The sequence below is a fragment of the Cnephaeus nilssonii genome (assembly GCF_951640355.1).
Source record: "Cnephaeus nilssonii genome assembly, chromosome: 7".
In the NCBI taxonomy this organism is placed as follows: domain Eukaryota; kingdom Metazoa; phylum Chordata; class Mammalia; order Chiroptera; family Vespertilionidae; genus Cnephaeus; species Cnephaeus nilssonii.
The window spans coordinates 101926152-101952764 of NC_137078.1; the positions used below are offsets into that span (position 1 = coordinate 101926152).

The following is a 26613-nucleotide window of genomic DNA, read 5'->3' on the forward strand; positions in this document are numbered from 1 at the left end:
CCGAGGGCACGGAGGACGAGACGGGGCGCCAGCTGCCCGGCTGGCCCTGCGCCCGCACGCCGGGTCCCCACCCTGGCCGTCTGCCCACAGGCTCCGGGGGGCTCCAGGGTCCCGAACATCCACCTCCACACGGCAAGCCCACGGGAGCCTCGTGACCGCGGCGGCCCCGCGGGGCGGCCCCAGGCCCCGGGACCCGGCCCTCGCTCGCCTCCCTGCCCTGGCCGCCACCCACCCCCGGAACACAAAGGAGAAGAATGTAATGGGGAAGCCAGCAACGCGGCGGCAAAATAAACCTCCTAATGGCCACCAGACTCGCTGCGCGTCAGCCCGTCTTTGTGGCCCGCCTGTAAGGATCACGCAGCTCGGAGACAAGGCCCGGCCGGCGGGAGCGGCGTGACGGGGCCGGAAGGCAGGTGTTACTGTAATTAGCTATTGTTTGACTATCAAAAGTCAGGGCTGATTAAAGCCACTAAGCACAAGTGCGCGATTCCATTTCAAAGAATATTATGAACTGCACGCTGGGCCCTTTCAGCGCGCCTCCCTCCGCCGCGGCTCCGAGCCCATGCCAGCAGCAATCACTCGCGAATCTGCATAACCTCCGGCTTTAATTCACGCCGAGACCTTTCATTAGAGATAGGTTACTTTATGAAGTCTGGTCGCCAGCGAGGGGAGAGAAATGTGATTTCTTAAGAAGAGTGAATGGCACCTCTTTAGTGATTAACCCGAGATTAATGGTGGGCCCACTGCTCGGCCTAAGCCCGCGTCATTGCTAATTCATTTAGGTGCCGCTTCGGGCCCGCGGGACGGACGCTACCTGCCGGGGCGCCGGGTTTTGGCAAGCGAGGCCGGCCATTAAGGTCAACCCCAAATACACTTTTTATTAAAGAAGCTTTGAAAAGTGTCTGGTATTAGTCTTTTTTTTTCCCCCGACTCCCTTTTCTATTGAATGTGCTCCATTAGTTAAAAGATTGGGTCCTAATTCCCTCGTCGGAGAGCGACGTGAGTTTCACTTCCGCGGCTCCTTTGTGACTTCTGCACACGGAGCCCACGCGGGGGGCTGCGCTCCGGACCCACACCACACGCCCCCTCACAGGAGCATGTATCACACGGGCAACATGCCTGCCCAGCCATGCTAACGTGTGCACACGCCCATAAATGCACTCGGACACACACACACACACACCTGCCCAGCCACACTCATGTATGCATGCATGCAACACATGTACACACACATGGATGTACATGTGAACACATATAGGATATGGTCACACCCACACATACTCACACACATGACCAGAGGGCTTTAAGAATAGAACCACGGTGGGCACGTGGTGCAATACGCAGATCTCGTAACATAGGAACCCACACCTGGAATCTGCATGTTCATATTGACCAATGTCACCCCGGTCAGTTCCATAAAAAAGGATGGAACCTCAGTAGACATGGGAGGGGGACACCCACTTGCCACCTGTGCCCCGAAGGACAGAGGACGGAGTCTGAGGCCTGCCCTCTGGGCCCGGCCGCCCCGCCAGCAGTGGGACCCGAGGCGGCCCCCTCACTGGGCCGCACCCCGGGGCCACCATTCGGGTTGCACTCTTGGATCTGGTCGGCGGGGTGGGCTTCACCCCGCAGCCCTCTGAGGGGCTGTTCTTGGGCGACCAAGTGGCCACCAGCGTCCTGTTCTGAGATGCACGGCCCCGGGGGGGGGGGGGGTTGCCTGCAAAGTCCGTTTGGTGAGGGTGCCGCCTCCACGCTGGGTGGACCGAGGCTAAGTTCCTGCCTTCCTGCCTCGCGGAGATGTGGCGAGAGCCTGGGCCCTCAGGTCCGACCCCCAGACTCCCAAAGGGGCGCCCCTGCCTCCGCGGCGCCTCCCCAGCCCCGCCTCCCCCTGCGGCTGGGCGGCACCAAGCGCCTCCTTCCCTGCCCCAGGCCTGTCCACCCGGCCCCACCCGCTGCCTCCTGCTCCGCGGCCCCGCAGATTCCAGAGATGCCCGCAGCCTGTCCCCTGAGCCTCGGAAAGCCGGCCCAAACCCTTATTTAGTGCCTTCTGCTCCTGCCTGGAAATCAGGAACACGCCGGCGACACCCCCCTTTGCTGAGGCCCCCGCACGGCCTGCCTGGCTGAGTCCGGCTGAGACGGGTTGGGGGACAGCGTGCGGGCGGGTGGGGCCCGCGGGCGGGTGGCCCTGGTCACGGGCCTGGAGAAGGGCACCCTCTCCCCGGAAGGGCAGGCCTGCAGCCTCGGGCGGGGCCCGGAGGAAGAACACGGCTGGTCTGCCCTGGGGAGGAGGCAGCCCCGACAGCGGCCTCAGAGCGGAGCCCCACGAAACCCGAGGTGCACACCCAGCGGGCCGGGCTGGCCGGGGGGGGGGGGGGGGGGCAGCCGCCTGCTCGTGGGAGGGAGGCGGGGCCTGGGCCAGGCCATCGCGGAGGGCCCTGCCGTGGGCACAGTCACGCATTCCAGTGGCTGGGCCTCTGGGGCTGGGGCAGGGGGGGAAGGCCCACGGGTCCATGCTCTCTCCACCGCCCGCGTCCTTAGCGAGGTGGCGCCCGGCTGGGGACTGTGGGTTCTCCTCCTTGAAGAGACTTGGGAACGGAGGGGCAGCCCCTCGGACCGGCCCCGGAGCCGGGTCGGCGGATGGGCGGCGGCGCAGGGCCATCCCCAGGCGCCGCGTGTCCGGGGCAGGCGCCCCAGCTCTGCGGCTGCCCCGCTCAGCCCGGCCGCGGCCCGCCCTGACACCCGTGTAGCGGCTCCCCTAACGCACGTGTTAATTATGTGCCTGCTGTAATTCCCCCCGCGGTCCGTCAATTAAGGGGTCACAATCCTGAGCATGTTTACCCAATGAGCTTTCTTTTTTAATTATCCTAATTGCTCGGGGCCTGACAAAGCCTCTCCTCGTCCCCGTCCCCCGGGGGCTCAGCCGGTGACAAACGCACTCGCACGCGTGCACTCGCCGCGTGGCTGGGCCGCGTCCTCAGCGGGCGCCGGGCACAGGGCCCTGCCTGGGGCCAGCTGGGTGCGCGGGGCGACTGGCTGAGCCCGGGCTGCTCGGCACGCGCTCACACGTGTGTGCCCGTGCGATCCTCGGTGGGTCCCGGTTTGAGGACCCGGGGCCTGGCTGGCAGGGGTGCCGACCCGAGGTCAGGGCTGAGCTGGCTTGTTTTCGGGGACTTGGCCAGTGAGGTGCAGGCCCCGGCCCCCGTCTGAGCGGGACCAGACACGACCCCGAGGTTCTGACTCAGATTAGAGTTGGCGTCAGGGTCCTTCTTCCTGCAAATGGGCGAGGGGGCGCTCCCTGTGGGCCAGGCCTCTGCGCTGACGGGGTGGGGTGCTGTCCTGCACCCCAATCTACAGAAGGAGGCGCACAGGTCACCCAGGCCCCGCGGGCCGACCTGGAGTCACGCTGAGCAAGCCGGGTCAAAGTGACGCCCGGGAGCGTGACCCGGGGCAGCCGCTGAGGGAATCCGCCTGGCGCCTCCCCAGCGGGTTAAACATGGAGTCCCCTCAGGACCCGGCACGTCCACTCCCAGGCACACGCCCGAGAGAACCGAAAACAGGATGCGGTCGGACACGTGACCATGCACATCCACAGCAGCCACGGGGGACACCACCCCATGTCCACCGAGCACCGTGGCTGGGTCAGCACCGCGGCCGGCCCATGCAGGGGAGTCTTACTCGGCCAAGGAAAGGCATGGGACACGGACACCGCACGGCGGGGATGGTCCTCCAAGCATCACGCTCGGGGACGGGCTCCGTGAGCACGTTCAGACACAAAAGGCCACGGACCGTGGTGCCACTTACATGACATGCCCAGAACAGCCACAGCCGGAGAGCGACGTGGATTAGTGGCTGTCGAGGGTGGGGAGTGACTGTTGGTGGGGCCAGGGTCTCCGAGGGGCTAAGGAAAGTGCCGGAAAACCACCCCAAATGCACCCAGGGCCAGTGCGTCCCTCACCCTGACGGTGCCCGTGTGTCAGTTCACTCAGCGGAAAAGGCGAAGGAGCAGCGGAGGTGGAGCCCGGCGGGCGTGGTGGCAATGTGGCTGCTTCGCCCCGAACACGGCCGGTCTGCGCGCTGGCCTCCCGGGGCTCCCGGGGATTAGCTCAGGTCTGCTGAGGTCAGCAGCAGCGGCGCGGGAGGCACGGGCCCAGCGACATTGTTCGGGGGGATTAGGGGTGCTGGCGGTCCTCGGCCCCCCGCCGGCTGCCCGGGCGTCCGGCTGTGCCGGGCAGGCCCGCCTGCTCTGTGCGAGTTTCCGTCTCTTTAATAAAGATTAAGATGTCAGAGGGCCAGCGTTGCACAAAATCCCACTTTTATTAACTTCTCATTACCAGCCGAAGGCGCGGCCCGTCGCTGAGCTCCCGACGCAGCGGCGAGAACACAGCTATTAAACGTGCATCCGTGCCGCCGGCTCCGCGGTGCCGCTGACTCAGCGCACGGGCCACGCCGCCCGCGCCCGAGACAATGGGACCCGATGGGGCGGGGACCACAGGCAGCGAGGGGCCCAGGCCCACCCGGAAACGGGGTCCTCAGTGGGCCCTGGCCATCACTCACTCCGTCTCCATGGCGACCCTGCACCCCTCTATCCTTCCCAGGAACCTCAGGCAGCGCCCCTGACTCACAGGCCACGGCCCAGGGAGACCGGGCAGGCGCTCGCCTCCCCCCACGGACTGTAACCGCCCCGTCCCAGGGCAAGCCCTCACCGGGGCCCCCACGCTTCCTCGGCTGGGGACCGGCACCCTGCCAGCCCCCGCCCAGCTGCCGCGCACACCTGCTGTGCCCCACACCAGCGTCCCAGCCCCCAGCAATGCCCTCCCCCGGGCGGTGGTCACAGGGTGCCCAGCCCGCTCTGTCCTCTTTCCCGGTCACCCTGAGCCGTCTCACGCCGGCCCTCTCCCGCTCTCCCTCCGCTGGTCACAGCTGCAGCTGCTCCGGCTCCCTCCGCCCTTCTGAGCTTGCATCCCAGGGTCCGGAGCAAACGCTCTGCAGCCACTGCCCTCCGGACGCGCTCCGTCTAAGGGGCGCGGCGATGTAAGACCTGCCGGCCAACAGGTCCCGCTCCGCCGCCATCACGCCCGCCTCCCCCTGCAAACGGGGCCACCCCGGCTCTCCTGGGGCCACCCTGGGCCCCTCGTCATGGTCCAACACAGATGCTTCTCCCTCCAAAATATCCCAATACATCTGCTTGCTCATCTCCCTGCCCCTGCCTGTGTGCAGCCACTCCACGCCCCCCCGACACCCCTGTCTCCAAGGCCCCCCCCCCGGCCCCCCTCCCAGCCCTCTCTCCTGGCGCTCCGGGGCCCTGGATGCTCCCAGCTCTGCCCTCCCAGGTCTGACTGCCCCTCGGTCTCAGGGACCTCCTCTGACCCCCCCCCGGGGCCTGTCACAGCCCCCCTTGTTCCATTTCTGCTGGCGTGTACCCGCTCACACACTCATGGCTTTGTTTGCATTTATTTGCCTCTTCAACAGCATTTCGGGCTGAATGTTTGTGTCCCCAAAATCCATACGTTGACACCAGGATCCCCAATAATGGCATTTGGAGATGGGGTCTTAGGGATGTGATTACGCCATGAGGGTGGGGCCTTTCCACGGGAATCAGGGCCTTTTGGGAGACACAGGAGAGCTTGTTCCTACAACCTACAACCCCCCCCCCCCGCCCCGCCACCGCCAGTGTGTGTGAGGACACGGCGGAGGCGCCGTCTGCAAACCGAGAAGAGAGGCCGCACCGGCGTGGACTCGCGGGGCCTGGATATCACGCTTCCAGCCTCCGGACGGTGAGAGACCAACGCCCGTGGCATTTCTGATCAACCCGTGCTGCCTGGGACAGACCGGAGCGCACGGGCCACGGGGAGGGCCGGGCCACTCACAGCGCGGCTCCGAGCCCGGCGCGGGCCGGCAGGCCGTAGGTGCTCAATGAACACGTGCATGGGGCAGCGAAGGGGTGAGGCCGGTGCCCCGGAGCCCTGGTCCTCACGGGGGGTCAGCGGCCCTTCGGGGGAGGGGAGGTTACGAGAGCGGGAAGCCGCGTGCTGGGGACAGTGTCCGACCGGGGGGGCCCCCGCACGGCCACGAGCAGTGAATGGGTGAGTGAGTTGCTGTCCTCAGCCTCCGCCCGCTGACCGGCGGTCGCGTTCCCAAAGGGCGTCCAGGCTGCCCCCTGCGTCTATGCCCATTGTTTGAGGGAACCCCCCCCCCCCTGCTTCGTTATCAGTCCTGTCCAGCTCTCTCCACGGTGAAGCGCGAGGTTTGCCGGCAAAACGGCTGCTGCGGCCGAGAGGAAGCGGACCTGAGCCGGTGTCGGGGCCCGTGAGCCGAGCGCAGCCCCGCACGCCGGCCGGGCGCCTTGGGGGTCAGGGTGCGGACCCTCCGAAGGGAAGGGTGTGCCAAGGGGCTGCTGTGGGCGGCGCTCTGGCTGGTTACTTCTGGGGGCTCATTGGTGGGAGTCGGGGCAGGTGGCTCAGGCCCTCAGGCCCGGGGGACAGAGGCCCGGGGGACACAGGCCCGGGGGACAGCGGCCCGGGGAACACAGGCCCGGGGAACACAGGCCCGGGGGACGGAGGCCCGGGGGACAGAGGCCCGGGGGACACAGGCCCGGGGGACACAGGCCCGGGGGACACAGGCCCGGGGGACACAGGCCCGGGGGACGGAGGGCTGGGGGACACAGGCCCGGGGGACGGAGGCCCGGGGGACAGAGGCCCGGGGGACACAGGCCCGGGGGACGGAGGCCCGGGGGACACAGACCCGGGGAACAGAGGCCCGGGGGACACAGACCCGGGGGACAGAGGCCCGGGGGACACAGGCCCAGGGGACGGAGGCCCGGGGGACGGAGGCCCGGGGGACAGAGGCCCGGGGGGCAGAGGCCCGGGGGACACACAGGCCCAGGGGACAGAAGTCCGGGGGACAGAGGCCCGGGGGACAGGCGGGCCCAGCATCAGGGAGCAGCAGGGCGCCCCCCCCCCCCCCCCCCCGCCAGGTGGACCTGTCTGGACCGGCCTGGGAGGGGCCGGCAGGACAGCGACATTCTCGGCATGTTTGGGATTGCCCCAGAACGCCTGCCGGGACCTCGCTGTCCACACCAGGGGCGAGGCCACGGTCAGGCCCAGGGGAGCGAAGAGGCGGAGCTCGGGCGCGACCAGGCCGCCGGCTGTCCTGTTAACCCCGCGTCCGCAGAGCGGCCTCCCCGTCCCCGGGCCTTCATCGCACCCGAACACCAGACACACGCAGCTCCCGGGCCCTGGAGGCACACTGGGGTGGGAGTGGCGGGGCGCCCGGGGCAGAGGGGGGCCAGGGTCCGGAAGACCCTTGAGTGGGTGCCGCCCGGCCCCGAGCAGAGGCCAGGCCAGAGGAGCAGGGCCCAGCACCGCCTCCGCCGGCCTGGGGAGCGCCCCCGCCCCCCGACACACAGACCACACGATGCCCGCCCAGCGCAGCTCGGGGCGCAGCGGCTCAGCCTCAGGAGGGCGAGAGCTTCAGAGCCCACCCCACACCTGGTGTCACCCCACACCTGAGCGATCAACACAGCCCCTCCAGAGGGCCCTGGGATCCCCCGGCCCCACCTCTCCCCGAGGGGCCGCGGACGCAGGACCGAGCCAGCCCCGCGCTGTGGCCGTCACTGCTGCTGCTTTTGATTACTGCCGCCACCTCTGCCCTCACGTCCGGGTGCCCTGAACTACCTCCCAGAGCACCCGTGGGCCCGGGACGCGTCTCTGTGGCTCCCCCGGCGCCTGCCCTCCCCAGGGGCCTCCGCGCACAGGCCCGCCTCCAACCGCACGGCCCGGTTTTGGGGACGGCGCGGTGGCATCGGCCGGTGCTCAGGGTGCAGGCAGGGGGGCACCTGGTCAGCTCGGACCACGACTTGCGGATGGCGTCTCCTCTGGCTGAGAGGGCCCGCGGGCTCGCAGGACCGCTCCCTCCGGCCGGTGTTTGGCCTGGCTGGCTGGCTTTGCCCGCGACAGACTCCTGCGGCTCCCGGGCGGGGCTGAGCCCTGGATCCGGCGCTCACAGATGATGTGAGGACTTTCGGGAGACGAGGGGCCTGGGGTCTTCCGCGCCCAGCAGAGCGCACACGGAGCAGCCCGCGGGCCCGCCGGGTGAGTGGTGCTGAGGTCACAGGGCCCGACTCCTGGGTTCTCTCCCCGGCTCTCCCTTGCACCGCTGTGTGACACCGGGCAGTTCCTTAACCTCTCTGTGCCTCACTTCCTGCCCGTAGGATGGGCCTGACTGATCTCGGTGTGGGCCACACAGCCAGCCGTTCGCAGCAAGTGTTCCAAGCACCAGCCAAACACAGATCTGGTCCCGGTCCTTCCCCGGGAGGAGCCCCGGACCTGCCTTCCTCGCAGCTTGGGGGCCGCTGGGAGAGGAGAGGGGATGGAGGGGTCTGAGGCACTGTCCTTCCTTCCCACCCTGCAGCCTCGGGGCCCACACAGCAGCCAGGCAGGCTCCTTTGACCAAGGGCCCAAGCAGGCCGAGGCTCCGAGCCACCGTCAGCTGAGCAAACCGGCCCCACGGGGACAACCCTAGGCTGGGGTCAAGGGTGGAGGGTCAGACAGGCCACGAGAGAACGCGGCTCCCCCAGACCCCGCCTCGCGGAGGGGGCAGGCAGGCCGCACTGTCACAGACCAGAGTCACTGGCGGGGCAGATGCGTCACCTGGGCGTCTGGCTGCGGGGCGCCCGGGCAGGCCCAGCTGAGGGCCCGGCTGGGTGCGGAGGGTGGGTGGGCGGCCGTCCTGTGTACCTGCCCAGCCCGCCCCGGCGCTCAATAGCTCCGCTCCAGCCTGTTTACGGAGGGGAGCGGCCGCTCCCGCTGGGTAAACACTCCCTCCAAAGGGCCGGGTTCTCACCGCCCAGCTCTCCACACTCGCATTAGGAACCGGCGGGCTTATCGGCGGGGCCGTCTGGCAGTCAGAGGATGTTTCCACGCATTGTGCCGCTGCATGGAAACCGAGCCGTGTCCGCGCCGAGGACAAAGGAACTCAAGTGTTTGAAATGCAAAAATATTTTGACCCGACTACCTCATGTTTCAGAGGAAAGAAGTAATTCACGGCTCACAATTCGCTCGCTATCTCGCAGGAAGTCCTGTATTTCTTACTCACTCCCCAAGGCCCGCGTCTCCGTGTGAGAGGTCACCGCGGAGGGCCAGCGCGTGGGCACGCTTATGAGTTTCTTTCCGTCTCTTCCTGTTGTGTTTTTTGAGAGCCGCCTCAGGCCTGTGAGGTGCTCGGCCGCTGCCCCGGGCCTTGTCCCCAGCCCCTCCCCCCCCCCGGAGCGTGAGTGGGGCGCACACGTCTGCCCTGTGCGGCCAAGTCAGGAACCAGGCTCCCAGAGTTTAGGGGGCCTGCCCAGGTCACACCAGGTAATGGCGGGGCCAGGACGGGCGCTCCTCCGGGCTCATGCTCCCCCGGGTGTCCCCTCCTGAGCTCTGATTCTCCCGTGTAACAGCGGTGTCTGCACGGGACCTCAAGGGCTCATGACCATCATTACTATTATTGCCAACATCTGTACCATCACCTCCATCATCTCCATCACCACCATCACCACCACCACCACCACCATCACCACCACCACCACCTCCATCACCACCATCACCATCACCACCACCATCACCACCACCATCACCTTCATCATCTCCATCACCACCACCACCATCACCTTCATCATCTCCATCACCACCACCACCACCTCCATCACCACCATCACCATCACCACCACCATCACCACCACCATCACCTTCATCTCCATCACCACCATCACCATCACCACCACCACCACCTCCATCACCACCATCACCATCACCACCACCATCACCACCACAATCACCTTCATCACCTCCATCACCACCATTACCACCACCATCACCTCCATCACCTCCATCACCACCATCACCATCACCTCCATCACCTCCATCACCACCACCATCACCACCATCACCTTCATCACCACCATCATCACCTCCATCACCACCATCACCTCTATTACCACCATCACCTCCATCACCACCATCACCACCATCACCTCCATCACCTCCATCACCTCCATCACCTCCATCACCTTGGTCTCACTCTGAGCCCTAAGCAGGTGCCAGGCGCTTTACCGACAGTAGCTCCTGTAATCAGCACCCACAACTTGGAGGCAGGAGCTATGATCACCCCCATTTTACAGCGAGGAAACCGAGATGCCCGAGGGTAAGGACGTCCTCGGAGTCCTGGCCTTCTGAGAAGCGTGTCCTCCACCGAATCGTGAAACCACAGACAGTGCCGTGGCCAGGCCTCAGGGGCGGCTGCAGCCGCTCCGAGGAGGCCGCACAGCCGTGGGGTTGGAGCTGAGCGAGCCCCCGCGTGGCCTCTGACCGGTGTGGGACCTGGGCCTGGGAGCTCAGGGGTCAGCCTGCACAGGACCTGCTCCCGGTGGGCCACGCGGCCACGGCTGGGTTTCCCTGGAGGGTGCAGTGCAGAGGCGGGGCCGGGAGGGGGCAGGGGTATGCGCTGTGGGAAGGGGGCTTCTGAGCAGGTGAGGGACAGGTCGTGCTGGGAACCAGGGCCCAAGGAGGGGCGCGGGCTTTGAGGGGTATCTCAGCGACACTCCGGGGCCACAATAGGGCTCTGAAAGGGACGTCCGGGTGTTTAGCGAGGGACACGGGAGTGACATGTGCTGCACGAGCGGGGTGGACGACGGGGACGTGGCAGGACAACCGGTGAGACCCACCAGAGAGGGGGGCGCAGGCCCGGCCGAGGGAGGCGGCTGCCTCGGGCCTGCACGCGGCCCTGGTCCCAGCGGCGCACGCTTCCCACACGGACGCCGGGACCGTGCCGACCCAGGAGGGCAGGCTGCGGGCCGCCCTGCCCATGCCTGTGGGTCCCTCCGGACCTGGGTTTGGGGGCGCCTGGCAGAGGCGTTTGTCACTCACTGTCCTGGCAGCCACAGCGGCGAGGTCACCTGTCGGAGCCCCAGGCTTGGGCCGGGGCCGTGCACATGCAGACGTGGCCTCTGCCCGCCGTGGCCTGAGTTTGCACACAGTCACGTGCCCGGCACCGGCACTGGCATTCCCACCTGGCACCGGGTCTCGGCACCCCCCTGGCTCCTCCGTGTCGGCATCGGCCTTGACCTTCCCTCTGGGCTAGTGGGGGAGACTCGGCCTCCCCTCCCTCCACTGGTTCTGCTTGAGGGCGGGCGGCACGTCCGTCCACAGACCCTGGACGAGACGCCCCGGTCCCCGGCCCCACCCCCGGGGGGGCAGCCACTCCGGGCCCCCGAGGCGAACGGGTGGTGGGCGCTGCCTCGCCAGCTCCCTCTCCCCGCTGCCTCCGCACGCCTCGTCCAGAGCAGAAGCACAAAGGGAGGAAATCTATTCAAACGCCTCCTCCTCGCTTTATTTGTGCAGCTCTCTGGGGTGCCCACGCTCAGATTCTCTTCCGATAATTATGTGCCCTTCGCGGCCTTGGCAACCCGGAGCCCTGGGCTTGGAGGCGCGGAGCAGGCGGCCCGGCCGAGGCCCGCGGGGCGTCCTCCTGTGAACGCCGGGCACGCCGAGTCCCGGCCCCCCGCCCCGGGGCCGGTGTGGGGAGGCGGCTCCCATGATTCTTCCTGTCTTTGGATCTCTCTCCTCACGCTCAGCTGATCCGTGATGGATGCCACGCCAGCCCCCTTTTATGTGATCATTTTCCTTCCCCGGCAGCGGGCACATTTCTGCGGCTAATACCCCGCATCTCGGCCATCGCGCAGAAATAACAGAGGCGAGGTTCCCCCGCGAAATAATAAGTCTCGCCTTTTATGACTTAATTTATCAGCGCTCCACCGAAGAGACGTCTTGTTAACCGGGTGAGAAGCAGCCGTCCCCCGGGAAGGCCGGGCTGATGGAAGGGGCGTCGCGCGGAGTGATGGGCCCGTTAGTGCCGGAGAGGAGAGGAGGCCGCGCTGAAGGACGGATCACTCGGAGGAGGAAACGCGGCTACCGCTGCATCTGCGACCCCGGGGATCCCACTCTCCCCCCGAGTCCGTCCGTCACCCGCACACCGTCCCCTGCCCAGAACCGGGGACGGAAGGACGTGCCCAGAAAAACGTCTCCTCGGACTCACCCACCTGTAGGGCCTCGGCCACGGCCACGGCCACACCCGCTGGGCAGGACGGGCGGGCGTGTCTGTGGGGAGGAGCCCAGCCAACAGCACCAGGGCCCTCGGAAGCTTGCCACCCACAGGGGGCGCGTCTGGTGTGGACGCTGCCGCGGGGCGTCCCAGGGACCAGGGCCCCCAAAACCGAGGCCGGGGTCCATGGCACGGTGTCTCAGAACAAGGGCTGTGCATGAGCACAGAGTAGGGGGCTTCGGCCTGGTGTCTCCAGCACCCGGGATGGCGTCCCGCACACAGTAGGTTCTGTGCCCATGCGCCGGGCGGGCGAGTGAATGAATGAAGGCGGGTGAGACGGTGCAGAGCTGGACTCGGCACCGGGAACCCGAGTCAGTGAGTCGGGGTGAGGCTGGGCCTCGACAACAGACAGCCAGCAAAGTGAGAGGCCGAACAAAAGCCTCACGTCTCCTGTCCGCCCCGTGCGGCTCACAGGGTGGCTCTGCTCATGGCCGTCGCCTCGCACCTTCTGGAACTTTCTGGCTGCTGAACTGGAGGACCGAGAGCTCGGGAGGGAGTCCCACGGCAACTGGTGGCTCCGCCTGGGCGTGACCCAGCAGGCATCTCCCACGCACGCCGCCAGGCGCTGGGCAAGCTTTACGACGAACAGAGTTAATCCCTACAGCAGCCCGTTCGAGTAGCAGCTCTTAAAAACCACCCCTAAATCAGCACAGAGGGCGACAGCACGTCTTGTTGTTGTTGTTGTTAATCCTCAGCCGAGGATAGTTTTCCCATTGATTTTTAGAGAGAGTGGAGGGGAGGGAGGGAGAGGGAGAGAGACACCTCCATCGGTTACCTCCTGTACGCGCATGTCCCGACTGGGGCTGGGATAGAACCTGCAACCCAGCTACGTGCCCCTGACTGGCAATCGGACCCACGGCCCTTACGCGTGTGGGTGATGCTCTAACCACTCGCCAGCACCGGCCGGGATGGGACAGTTGTTTTGTACACCCCCCCCCCCCGCCAGCCTCTGCATGCACACATGTCCTCAGATGCGTGTATATATTCCATGTCAGATGCGTGTGGGTGATGTGCGTCTTGTTGAAAACCCTCTTTCTCTAAAAAGCAGTAGCTTTACCTTTCTGAGTGGTTTCAGGCTTGTAGAAAAGTGAGTGGGGATTACAGAATTTCTGGGTACCTCCGCCTGATCTCCCCCATCCCCGTTTCTCCCCTCCAAGTTTCTCCTCCCAATTCCCCCCCCCCCCCCCCAGTTCCCCCGTTAGGAACATCTTGATGCCCGTGGTCGCTTGTTACACTGACGAGCCGCTGCTGGCACAGGTAATTGAAGGCCATAGTTTAGCTGAAGGTTGGCTCCGGGGGTTGTGCGTCCCATGGGTTTGGATAAATGCCTCGTGCCATGCACCCGTCATGCTGTCACACGGAGTATTTTCACTGCCCGACACACCTCTGCGCCCCGCCTGCTCACCCCTAACTGGTGGCGACGCTGATGTTGTCCGATAGGTCTGTCTTGTCACGCGGCCTGCAGCCCTTTCCGACCGGCTTCTTTCACGTAAAAATATGCCGCCGGCCGGCGGGGCTCAGTGGCTGAGCGTCGACCTAGGAACCAGGAGGTCACGGTTCGATTCCCGGTCAGGGCACATGCCCGGGTTGCGGGCTCGGTCTCCAGCGGGGGGCGTGCAGGTTCTCTCTCATCAGTGATGTTTCTCTCCCTCTCTCCCTCTCCCTGCCTCTCTGAAATCAATACAAATATATTTTGTATTTAAGGTCCCCCAGGATTTTCTGCGCTGAGAGCAGAGCGCAGTCTTCAGTGCTGGGTCATCCCCGGGCCCCTGCCCGGCACTGGGATGGTGGGCTGGCTCCTCCTCCCCCTCCTGGGCCCCTCGTCCCATCCCGGGCAACCCCACTGCCCACCAGTGAAGGGCAACAGTAGGGGCGCTGCCTGCCCTGCTCCCCAGTCTCATCCAGATGCCGGCCTGAATCCCTCCCAACGAAGGGACCGGGATGGCCCCGCATCGCTGTCCCCCCGGCGGCTCAGGACCAAAGACCAGCTCCCCCTTCAAGGAAGAGCGTCCTTCTCAAGGGCGAGGGGCCTCCTCGGACGGCTGGACAGGGCGCGGCGAGGAGCGTGCCCCCGACGTGGCTGCAGGCGGGAGCGCCACCTTTCCGCTCTCCCCGCGTTGTCTCCCCGTTCACGGTTTCCCGCCTCGCCTCGGCGTTTGCGCCTGCTCTCCTGTCACCTGGGAGCCGGCCACGTGTCCGCTCCAGGGCCAGCTTCCCCACCCTAACTGCATGGCCGTCCCCACCCGCGTGCCCTCTGCCCCGTGGCTGCGCCCCCTGACAGGCCGAGGGGACGTCCCACCCTGTGCTGTTGGCGTGGCCACGGCCTCGGCCTCGGCGGATGTGAGCCTGGGCCTCAGGGATTACGATGGTCAGCCGTCGCCATGAGCACAGCCCGGCCCAGGGCGCCCCCTGTCCAAGGAGGGCGAGGCTTTCAGGGAAGACTGGACATCAGCTCGGCACAGACCCAGCGGAGCCCGGCTCAGAGCAGACAACCTTCCCACGAGAGAACCCATGAGTGTGTCAGAGTTTGGGGGCGGCTTGTTACGCGGCATTGTTGGGGTGATAGCTGACTGATACACTTACTTCCAGTTACTCCAGCCCACTCCAGGCTTCCTTCTCTGTCCTGTACCCACAGCTCAGTGCCACTCTGCCCTGAGCTCCTGGCCGGTCCAGGTTGGCCTGGAGAACAGTCCCGGAGGCATGTGAATCACACGATACTTAGCAGACTCTCCACAGGATGGTGTGGCCTTGGTGAGTGACTTACCCTCTGTACCTGTCTGCCATGCAGGACGGGTGAGGGCTCCTGTATGTGGGGTTGGGGGTAAGCGAATCCGTGCACCTGGTCCCCGGCCCGGCCAGCAATGGGAGACAGCGTCAGTATTGGGTCTGCGGTGCCCGGCCCGCAGGGCTCTGTGGGGGAGCCTGGCCTCCCCGGGGGCAGGCTGTGGGGGGGGGGGCTCCCTTCCAGGAACCCTCACCTGCCGCTCTCCTCCCTCGGGGCCCTGCGCCTGAGCACACGGCCACGTGCGTGGTCAGCCGACAGCCACGGGCTGCCAGTGGGGGGCAGTGGCACAGCCCGGCCCCCCAACACCTTGGGGAACACCATCCGAGGCACAAGGCTGCCTCCAGAGCCGGTGCCTCCTGGGGGCTGGGCGCTGCGCCCGCAGCCGAGAGGGAAGCGCAGCAGCACTCGCTCGCTGCCGCCTTTTCCCGGAGACGGCCGCCGCCTGGACGTGTCTGTGGAGAACCAGCGTGGAGCGAGGTGCGGTGTGCTCCGGGGCCGGGCTGTGCTGGAGGGGGAGGCCCCACGGCCCCCCGCCGCCTTAGCCGAGGCGCGCGGCTGCGTCTAACGCAGGAGACGCGGCCGAGCCCAGGGCCGATGTATCTTCCCTCCTAAGAGTGCGGCGCAATTTAATTAACTTGCTTTGCCCCAGCCCCCGCCCCCGCCGCCGAAGATGGCGGAGTTTATTGACGCCACCATCTGCCTCCTGTGGGCGGTGCTCAGATAATAAATCTGGGTCATTAGCTGCTGCCTGGGAGAGGCGTCCTGCCCGGCTCCCTCCTGGCTCCCTCCTGCCAGTGAGCGGGCCCGGGCGGGCACCTGCGCCGTGAACTCTGACCCACGGCAGGTGCCACGACACCACCGAGCCGACAGGTGTCCTCGGAGAGGCCTGACACCCTCGGCAGGCGGGCGAGCACCCAGGGCCCCATGCCAGCACGCAGCCGCACCCAACGCCCAGGCAGCGAGCCCGCGCCCAGAGCTGTGCCCGCTCACTATCTGTCCCCCCCGCTCCATGCCGCGAGGGAGAAGCAACCGGCAGCCGTCCCAGCTCCGCGGAGGGCGCCGTCCGGGGCAGAGCCGGGCCCAGGGCGCCGTGGGCTGGGAGGGGAGGGACCCGCCGGGCCTCCAGGCCAATGAGGTCCTGGTTCACCTTCGGGCTCACGCGCGTGTTCACGTTCCGAGTCTGTCCTTCCGAGAGGGGTTTCCTCTGCGTCTGAGATTCAGTCTGGGCGGACAGTCTCAGCTGGCGGGGGAAGGGCCTGCCCACCAAGAGGGCTCCCCCGGCACCTGCTCTCACACCCCCACACCCCGGGCGCTGCTGTGGGGCCCCCGGGGGTCCTCAGCTCCTCCTCCAGGGCTGAGGCTCTCACAGGGGAGCTCAGGCCACGGGAGATCCCAGCGCCCGCTTCCCCGAAAGGGGAGAAATCCAAGGCTCGTCCCCCCAAGTGTGGCGCTCAGGCTGCACCCCAGGCCTGCGCTGAGCCCTGCACCCCGCCCCTCCCCCACCCCCCGCCCCTCAGGCAGGCCCGCCCCAGCAGGTAATGAATCACCGATGGGAACTGATCACCTGCCGCTTGGCCTCCAGCCTAATCTGGCGGGTGACGCTGCTTTCAGCGACCTTTCCGTGGGGTGGGGGTGGGGTGGGGGTGGGGGTGGCGGGCACAAGGCCACCTGGATAAAGCCGCCCCCCGCGCGGAGCTGCCGGAACTGCCGGCCACACTTTGGGCCCATTAATCACCCTTATCTGCTCGGGAGGCCCCGCGCCGCCCGGCAAGTTCAGGTGCTCGGAGGTGGCCCGGGTCAGAGTCCGTCCGGGCCGATCTTCCGTCTCAGCCGCTGGAGCCACCCAAGTCCCGCCTCCCGGGAGGCTGTTCCCGGCCTCGTGCGCGCGGAGGGTCCCGTCCCCGGGCTGGCTCCGCGCGGTGGCGGGGAGGACGCGGCCCACTTCCCGACTTTCTGCGTCTTGGCCCCATCACACCTCTCGGCTCTGCAGCCTTTGATTCAGCAAAATCAAGGATGCAAACTTCTTAGGAGTACTTAGTTTCCATGGCAACCGGGGCTGACCTCAACATTATTGTTCTCCAGAGGGGACTGACTTCCCTCCATGTTCACGCACCGAATTAATGGACTCCGCTCCTTCACCGGCGGCCCCCGAACAAAGGGCTTCCCGCCACTGTCCAGCCTTTTGTCCGGGGCTTACCGCGACGGGCCGGCCATTCAGCCCAGATTACCAAAACCAACTCGGCTGTCTCCGCGGCGGCTAAACACACTTGGGTCTCATGAAGACATAACCGGTCCCGCACGCAAATTCGTAACTGCGATCGCGGGGCGCTCGGGCTCGGGGGGCTTTCCTGGTCGTGACGCTCACGTAGGTGGCCCGCGCGGGAGGGACGGCGCCGCTGGCTGGGGCGCAGAGAGGACGCGCACCCTGCGGCACGGGCAACGCGGAGCAGCGGCCGCCCAGGCTCGCCGCAGGCCCAGCCAGAGCGGCCAAGCCCGGCGCGTGCACGCGGCGCTTCATTCCGAGGGCGCAGTGCCTGTGGTCTCCCCATTTCTAGGTCCAGCCACCTCCCTCCCCCTCCTCCCTCCCCCTCCTCCCTCCCCCTGCAGCCGCCTGGAAAATAGCTTTGCTTCCTCGGGGAAAACGGTGCGAAAGAAATAAACGGCGAACGCAGCGGCGGACACACATGCTTGGCTTGCGGTGCTGCGCAGAGCGGAGCCTAAACCGCCCGGGAGCCAGGACCACCCCGCAGAGCACCCAGTCGGGCCGCAGAAGGCTTGGCCCTCGCTCGGTGTGTGGCCTCTGCCAGGACCTGCTGTACAAAGACAGTTCACAGGTGCCTGCCTGTCTCCACGGCTTCCGTCCCGGCTCACGCAGCTCCGCTCTCCGTCTGGCTCCCATGTCACCCTTCATCAGCCCCCGGGCCGCCCCCCGCACGCCCCCACGGAGGGACACGGGAGACCTCCCGGCGGCCCGTCACCGGAGGCATTTGGCCCGGGTCAGGCGACGGAAAAAAACGTGCGCACACAGGGCCCAGTGGGACAGGCACGGTCCTAACATCCAAATAATCATTTCACAAATTATCATAATTACCCATCCATCACCCCGCTCGGACAGTGCGGCCGGGCTATCCGATGGCTTTTATGACCTGTAGCATTTTGCACGTAATAGCAGGGGAGATTTATGGACCCATCACGCCCCTCTTCCAGCGGCAGGACTTCATTAGCTCGATTTATTTTTGTCTTTCCTCCTCCCCCGAGCGCTGGCTGGGGCGGCCGCGGCCTCCCAGGCTTCTGAGGAGGCGCTTTCCTGGGCCCCCTCCTACCCTGCTCCTGCGAACCCCGATGTATTTATTTGTTTGTGTGTGTGTGTGTGGGGGGGGGGGGGTGTTGGTGGAGAAGAAGGAGAGAAAAAACATTTTTTAAGCCCACTCTCCTTTGTGTGTTTGCTGCGGGCTGTTCTGTATCAACACGTCCGTCCTGCCTCTGCAGACGGTCCCGGCAAACAAGACAAAGTGGCACGGAGCGGAGGCGACCGGGGCCGTGTCCCCCCGTTCATATCTCCAAAGAGATTGAATCAAAATTCCTTTCGCTGATACCATCTCCCCGGGTGGACTACACTCTTGTTAAGGGATAAATCCAAGCCCTCCAGAAAGTAAAGAATAAATTTAAGCCTTTTGCCAAATGTCTATCCTATTGGATTTTGATAAGACGGCCATTGAGCCTTAACAATGTCCTCCATCCATTTCCAGCGGGCCCTTAACACGGCTCTTTATTCGTCCCCAAAGCCTCTTCGCCCGGCCTTTTTATTACCGGCTCCGGCGGGCTCTCCAGGGAGCGGGCGGCCTGAGTGATGGATGGACCACTGGTTAGATTATCTCCCGCAGCCGCGGGCTTTCCCTCTAAGTAAACAGACTAAATAGAGTCGTTGGGGGCAGTCCCAGAGGCCCCGGCCTGGAAGCTCGAAAAGGCAGCGCGGCAGCCGGACCTGCGGCCACAGTGGCTGTAGGGGGAGCGTGAGGGCCCTGCGCCCTGAGTGCGCATCGGGGAGCAGGGGTGGCAGGGCACAGGGATGGGGGTGGGCACAGGTCTGAGTCTCCAGGCTGCTGGGGCTGCAGAGGGGACATGGGGACAGGGGGCTGTGGGGGGGGGGGGGTGGAGGAGGATGCGAGAGTGGGGAGAGGGATGAGGGGGTGACGAGGGGCCTGGGGGGTTGCAGGAGACAGGGGGGGGGGGGGGAGGAGGGTACTCAGGTGGCTCCGCCCTCCTGGAGGCGGGGCCAAGCCCAGCACTGCTCACGGGCCGCTGTGTCTGTCACTCCAGTGGGAGCCCCGCCCTGCGGGATGCAGGCCCAGCTGCCTCCTGCCTGGGAGGCCCTTGGCCACTGGGGTGTGGACGCGCCCACCGCCCTGGGCCCGGGCTGTTTGGCTGGTCAACTCGGAGCCAATGGGTTCCTCAGCCCCGCCAGCCGCCAGGCTCTCTGACTCTGAGACCGTATCCCAGCGACTTCCCCGCGAAAGACCGCGTTGCCTGCCGCTCCCGCGCCTCGCAGCTGCTTGGTGGACTGACCGTCGCCACAGTTCAAGGCGCAGGGAACGAGCAGGAAGACGGCCTTTCTGACGTCGGACCGGAGGAAGCTCAGCGATGTCAATGGGTCACCCCAAGGACGCACGCCCCCCCCAGCTCCCCCAGCGCTCCCCCATCTTTGGTCAAGACTCCCAGACCCCGTCTTCTGGGAAGGAGAGGCCCCGCTCCGCCAGACACGGAAATCCCAAAGCACAGAACCCGCAGGGGGAGCCGTAGGCCTGTTACCAAGGCCCCCCCCCCCCCATGCGCCCAGCCAGCCGCTCGGCAGGGGGTTGGAGGTGTCAGCGTGCACACCTCGTTCGTCATGCGGCCTTCTCTGTGGGAAGAAGGTCAAACGAAGGCTGCATCTTCTGTCTCTTTGGTCCCTTCGCCTCTGCTCACCTCTCTCAGTGCCACACCCCCATTCCAGAGCACGGGGGGACACGGCCCGAGGGGCCCCCATCGAAGCACCGCCCTTAGGCTGCCAGCAGCTCACCTGTGACCTCGGCCACCCCTCTCATCACACCCACATGCCAATGACATCTACGTTTGGTGGGAGAAAGGGGTGATTCCGGGGTTCAGGGGACAGCAGGGCTGCAGAGAGCAGCGGGAGCAGGTGGGCAAGCCCCCTCCAGGGCCTGACCCCGAACAGCCGGCAGCCACGGCGCCCTGCACGCCGGTGCCCGGCGCTGGCTCCCGGACGCTCGGGTGGCTGTGGGCTCTGGTCTGCTCGGAATCTATGGGGAGAGGGAACCCTGTACCCCCAGACGGGCTCCCAAGCGTCTGTGTGAAGGGGAACCCCACGTGCAGCTGGGCCGTGGGGACAGGGCCTGGGCAGCGGGCACCGGCCCCATCCGGGAGCAGCGCTTGGGAAGCCCTGGGCCACGGCGGCCGCGCCAGACGGCCTGCCCCTCACAGAAGCGGCCGCAGGGGGACAGAGGCGGCACTGAGCTCGTCCTCCTGTCGGCCAGTGTCCAGCACCCTCCCCTCCCGTCCTTGACCCTAGACTTGACCTCTGGCCTATTGCCTTGACCTTTGCACCCAGCCTGGACGACCGATTGCCCATCCCACCATAAAGGCATCACCCCTGACCTCCCCCCAGACCGCCCCGCTGTCAGCAGCAGGCCAGCCAGGGCGCCAGGGCCGGGCGGTCAGGTCCCGAGTTTCGGGGTGAGATGAAGATTTCACATTCGCTCTGGACCGGAGGCCGGCAGCGGCCGCAGGCCCCTTCCTGGGGGTGCAGGCACTGTGGTCCCGCGTCGTGGGAGACCTGCTCGCGTCCCCGTGCCCTCAGATTCCTCATGAAAACACGAACTCGCTCCGGCGGCAGGGAAAGGGAGGGAGCGTGCCGGGGCCACGTCCCCGAGGAAGAGCGGCCGCGGGCGCCCGGGCAGGGGGGCCGGGAGTGGACATGGGTCCCCGAGTCGGCTCAGACACAGGCTCCCACGGGGCGAGAACAGGTAAAAGGTCACCCCCCAGCGGTCCCACAGGAGGTCGCCGCAGGCAGGAAGTGTCTCCCACGGCAACAGCTTCCCCACAATCCATGTCTTGGGTTGAACATGGTGAGAAGGGTGGGGCCCCGTCCCTCATACTGGGTCAGCCCCGCCCCTCACATGTAGGTCTGCCCAGAGCGGCCCCACCCCTCACATGTAGGTCTGCCCAGAGGGCGCCCCCTCCCATGGAGAACTCTGTCGGGGGTCTCAGCTCCACCCACCCACCAGGTGCACAGAGAAGCCAGGACAGTTTGGCCGAACTTTCCACGTCGGGAGCGAGGGAGGGCCTGGGCGGGACGTGAGAGCTCAGCTCCGAGCCTGACAGACGTGAGCGCCGCTCCGTGACTCTGACACTGAGACGGAGCCGTGCTGGCTCATCACTCCCGGGCGTGCGGCGCCCGTGACGCTGTCGGGGGACACGCAGCACGTGCCGCCCGCCGCTCTGCCTGGGGGTGCTTCGCGGCAAAGATGCCCAAGGAGAGCAGGCTCCTCTCCTTCTCCTGAAGACCAAGTACCGGCCCAGCTGCCGCGGGGAGTGTGGGCGTCTGCGTGTATCATGTGTGTGTGCCACGTGCATGCGTGTGCATGTGTGTTGTGCATGTGCGTGCCCAGGGATGGCCCACTGGCTAGAGGCTGAGCTGTCTGAGGACCGGCTGGCCACGGGTTTTGGAGATGAAGTCAGGGCGTGGTCCCCCCCCGCTGGGCAGCGGGCAGCCGGCAGCCGCAGGCACGGACCCGCCCGTGTGCGTCCTCGCCCCCCCCCCCCCCCGTGTTCACTCTCGTGACCTCTCAGAGCCGATGCTTGTCCCGCTTTGACCCGCCACGCAGCAGAGCACGGCGCCGGCGCCCTGACACCTCCTCGCCTGAGGGTGGCGGCGTGCTCAGCGCCACGGGAGCCCTTTGGGAGGCGGCGTGCACGAGGCAGAGGCCGGCGGGCCGCAGCCACCCGTGTCCCTCCCGCTCGCTCTCCTCAGGGAGACCCAGGGCGACAGTGAGACACAGCTGCGTGTTCCTAGCGTCAGCGTCGCCTGGCCGGCCGCGTTCCCGCAGGTCGGGGCCCTGCCCGCTCTCAGCTCAGCAAACCGACGAAGGCAGCCCGTCCCAATGCCAGCGACGCGCCCATCTGTGCCCGGCGGGCACGGCCACGCCCACTCAGGACGGCCACGCCGCCAGCCCGCCCGCACCGCGTCCGTCCAGACGCCCACGACGAAGGCCCGGAGGCCGGAGCCGCTCGCCTACCTTCCGGACGCAGCCCTCCTGCGGCGACACCTCCTCCTCGGTCAGCATTTGCTGCAAAACAACGTGGAAAGGGGGTGAGTCCCGGCACGTGGGCTCCCAGGCACCGCGGCTGCGGATCCCATGGGGCAGGTCGCGTGCGCGCTGGAATAACGAGCGTGCACCCGACGGCTTCTCCACAGGTGAGGGACAGCGCCCGTGGGGAGCGGGCTCCTGCGCTCCCTGACGGGGTCTCCCCAGTGTGTGGAGACGGTAAGGAGCCCCCGGGGACGTCCCCTCCCTGGAAGGCAGCGGGTCCCACAGGGACGGGGCCACCCTGGGCCTGAGACCGGGGCGGAGACCTACACGCGCTGTTAGAGCCGGTTCGGCGGGGACACGGAGGTGTTTGGAGCCGCGTCCTGGACTCTCCCTATTCCCTCTGAGCCCCACCAGCCACGTGGGCCTGCGTGTGGGGGTGACTGCCGCCTGGAGCACCCTGGAGGGGGGCAGGCGGGTCCCGTGGCCACACAGACATGGCCTGGGACGGCGAGAGAGAAAGGCCAGCCACGCCGGGTCTCCTCGCAGCCTGGGCTTGGCGCTGACCCGGCTGGGCTTGGCGCTGTCCGGCTGGGCTTGGCGCTGACCCGGCTGGGCTTGGCGCTGTCCGGCTGGACTTGGCGCTGACCCGGCTGGGCTGGGACAGCTGTCGCCCGTCGCCTGGCGGGCGTCACCTGAAAACCACCAGGTCCCACCCCGAGGGCAGCGTTTTGGGGACGGTCCCAGGCGCTTTCTAGGCTAAGCTCACGGACAGCTCAGCGACAAGGCGAGGTTTCCCTCTGGAGCCGCGTACCGCCAGATACACGGGAACTGGAACGTCATTTCCTTAAGAACGCGGGCCGAGACTGACACGGACACTTGAGAATCAAACAAGAAACGGGGTCACCTCCAGGGATTTTACTTCCCCTCCCCTGGAAATTACGCTGCTGCCCTTTCAAGGTCCGAGCACGGAGCGGAGTGCCTGCCAGCACCCGCCAGTACCCGCCAGTACCCACCGGCACCTGCCAGTACCCACCGGCACCCGCCAGTACCCACCGGCACCCGCCAGCACCCGCCAGTACCCGCCAGTACCCACTGGCACCCGCCAGTACCCACCGGCACCCTCCAGCACCCGCCAGTACCCACCGGCACCCGCCAGTACCCACCAGCACCCGCCAGTACCCACCGGCACCTGCCAGTACCCACTGGCACCCACCAGTGCCCACTAGCGCCCACCAGTGCCCACTAGCGCCCACCAGCGCCCACGTGGGCAGGTGTGAGGACCGGAAGCTCGGTCCAAACCACGGGCGCATTTTCCCAGGCTCAGCTGTAATAACACTAAGTCAGACTTTAAAATGTTGAGAATTCTAACCAATTGGGGAGTTTATGTTTCTTTTAATAGATCCTGAAGTTGTGGTTTGGAAGGTGACTCCAGCGACTAAAGAAAAGAGGGAGGAGGGGGGCTGTGCAGACGGAGGCCGGGCGGCCCCGGGGCAGCCGCGGAGACCAGGGCACGGGGCCCTGTCCCTGCCGGGCCGGCGCTGGACGGGCCGTGGAGAGGGGCCCGAGGCTGGAGCCGAGGTCAGCAGCGGGCGGCCGGCCTTCCTCCTTCGTCCGCCTGGTTTCCACTCCACATCCCCGCCGCTCCTCGCCGCTGCTGCTGGCTGGAGGGGGTCTCTCTGGTGACACCCACACAGGTGACACTCACCCTCACTTCCCGCCCCTCACCCCTCACCCCTCGCCCCCCGCCCCGCCCAGGAGCCTGACTGGGAGCTGGACGCCCTGAGGCTGAGGGGTTCGCTGGCCTCTGGTTGGGCCCTGCCAGGAGCCCCTCCTCTTCCGGTGGAAGAAGGCTTATTGGCGCATCCAGGCCAGAGCCACGTGCCAGCCATGGTCCCTGCTTGTCCCCGTCGCTCCCTGGAGGCCGTCAGCACCGCACCCCCATACGAGCCCGCTGGTCCCAGCACAGGCCACCCTGGGCCCCGAGGGGCGCCCTCTAGGGGAGCTCCCGCTTCCCGCTGCGGTCCTGCTGGGGCGCCACACTGCCTGGCAGCTGTGGCCTCCCTCTCCCCCCCCCCCCCCCCCCGAGGCCCGCTCGTGGAGAGGGCAGTGGTGATAACTGAGCAGGTTTGAGGTTTGCAGGCCGGTCACGTCCGTCCCCTCGGCCTGCCCGTAGCATTGGGGGAAGAGGGCTTACGGCATGGCCAGATGGACCGGGGGGACCGGGCAGGACCAGGGGGGCCAGGCAGGACCAGGGGGGGGCAGATGGACCGGGGGGACCGGACAGGACCAGGGGGGCATGGGGGACCAGGTGGGGCCAGATGGACCGGGGGGGGGGGGGCAGGCAGGACCAGGGGGGACCAGGCGGGGCCAGGAGCTCCCGGGCTGTCCTCACTGTCCTCTGAGCCTGGCCCGCTCCCTCGGGCTGTGGGCGCGGCTGCCTCAGCACCCCACGGGGAGGACGGGTGACCAGGGAAGCCCCCCCTCGTGATGCCGGGAGAGGTGGGTGCGGCCTCACGTGCCCAGCGCCCTCCCGAGAGGAAGCTGCAGTGACCTCGGCGTGTCCTCCTTCAAAGGGAGGTCTGACGCGGGTTCCAGAACTCCCTGTTCCGGAAGCTTCTCTCGCCTCCCTCTTCACCAGCGCCTTGGCGGGCACGCATCTCGCTGCCTCTGCTCTTCACCCAGCGCTGACCTCGGGGGCCACGGCTGGACGCGCCCCTCCGGAGCCTGCGAGCCCGCCTCCCCCGCCGGGCCCCCGCGGGGCTGAAACGCCTCTTTATTCTGCGGCGGAGCCCTCGCACCGCCTCGCGGCCGCGGCGCTGGCAGAGGCTGCGGCTGCTCCCAGCCCCGGCCCCGCCCCGGCCCAAGTTCGAGGTGTGTTTTGATTTAGCGTTTTAGCCAGAAGAGCGAGGTCTGACCTCCGGCATTCCGCTTCTCCCGCGGTCCGGGTGCCAGCACTGAACTAAGTGGAGTTGGGCAGAATGTCTCTCCTGACTCTTAAAATAAATACCCTCTTTCTCCAAAGAGCCGCCGGGCAGACAGACAGCCGTCCCGCTCGCTCACGCTCCGGGCGCTGGCGTGTGCCCCGGGGCGGGCTTTCTGCTCGTGTCACAAATGGATGCCAGAAGGCTCCCTCCTCCAACACAGCCTGTCATTACGGGATCTGCAAACATCGCCGCAGGAGGAGGCCCGACGGAGCCGGCCGCTCGGCTTCCAAACCAGAGAGAAGAGGGGAAAGCCCCCCCCCCCCCGCCGTCTGTCCTGTGACCCCGAAATCACCAAACGCCACGGTTACCGACCCCTTGCCCTTGGCCTTGGAGCCCAGACCTTTCTACCTGCGTCCCCCTTGCTGGGAGTCGGGGCCTCCAAGTGGCTGGCTGCTGCCGAGGTCGGGGGTCAGTGCTGTCTGGGGGGCCCTTAGGGTGTCGGGAGAGGACGGCTGGGTCCCCAGGGCGGATGGAGAGCCCCTCCCCCTGCCATCCCTGAGCCTCACTCTGTTGATGCAGGGGAACTGGGGGCCATGGGGGCTCAGGGGCTGCTGGAGACACGGCCGGAGTGGAGGGGACAGGACTGGGCCAGTGGGCAGCTGCTCTGGACCCCACGTGGCCTGCCCTCCGAGAACGGTCACACCCTGAGCAACGCCTGCAGTGGGCCTCAGGGGCTGACGACCTGAACTCGGGCGGTTCCGGGCTCCTCTCGGCCTCGACAAGACATGTCCACAGCCCACGTGTGCACACAGCCCACAAGCACACAGCCCACATGCACACAGCCCACATGCACACAGCCCCACGCGTGCCCACAGCCCCACATGCACACAGCCCACATGCACACGGCCCACATGCACACAGCCCACGTGTGCACACAGCCCACATGCACACTGCCCATAGGCACACAGCCCACATGCACACTGCCCACACGTGCACACAGCCCCACGCGTGCACACAGCCCACATGCACACAGCCCACATGCACACGGCCCCACATGCACACAGCCCCACGTGCACACAGCCCACAGGCACACAGCACACATGCACACTGTCCACACGTGCACACAGCCCCACATGCACACAGTCCCACATGCACACAGCCCACATGCACACAGCCCACATACACACAGCCCACATGCACACAGCCCACATGCACACAGCCCACATGCACACAGCCCCACATGCACACAGCCCACATGCACACAGCCCACATACACACAGCCCCACGTGCACACAGCCTACATGCACACAGCCCACATGCACACAGCCCCACATGCACACAGCCCACATGCACACAGCCCACATGCACACAGCCCACATGCACACAGCCCCTCATGCACACAGCCCCACATGCACACAGCCCACATGCACACAGCCCACATGCACACAGCCCCACA

The 26613-nt window shown here is 66.6% G+C and overlaps 1 protein-coding gene across 4 annotated transcripts in view; it reads right to left on the minus strand.

Annotated features, from left to right (window-relative positions):
• PRDM16 (PR/SET domain 16) overlaps window positions 1-26613 on the minus strand; it is a 278461-nt gene that overhangs the window by 125542 nt on the left and 126306 nt on the right. For 3 of the 4 annotated variants that reach the window (XM_079777318.1, XM_079777317.1, XM_079777320.1), the window contains exon 3: window positions 22219-22269. The exons of the other annotated variant lie outside the window; for it this stretch is intronic. In XM_079777318.1, coding sequence (XP_079633444.1) covers window positions 22219-22269 — 51 coding nt within the window. The remainder of the gene's footprint in view (window positions 1-22218; window positions 22270-26613) is intronic. 4 annotated transcript variants of the gene reach the window in all.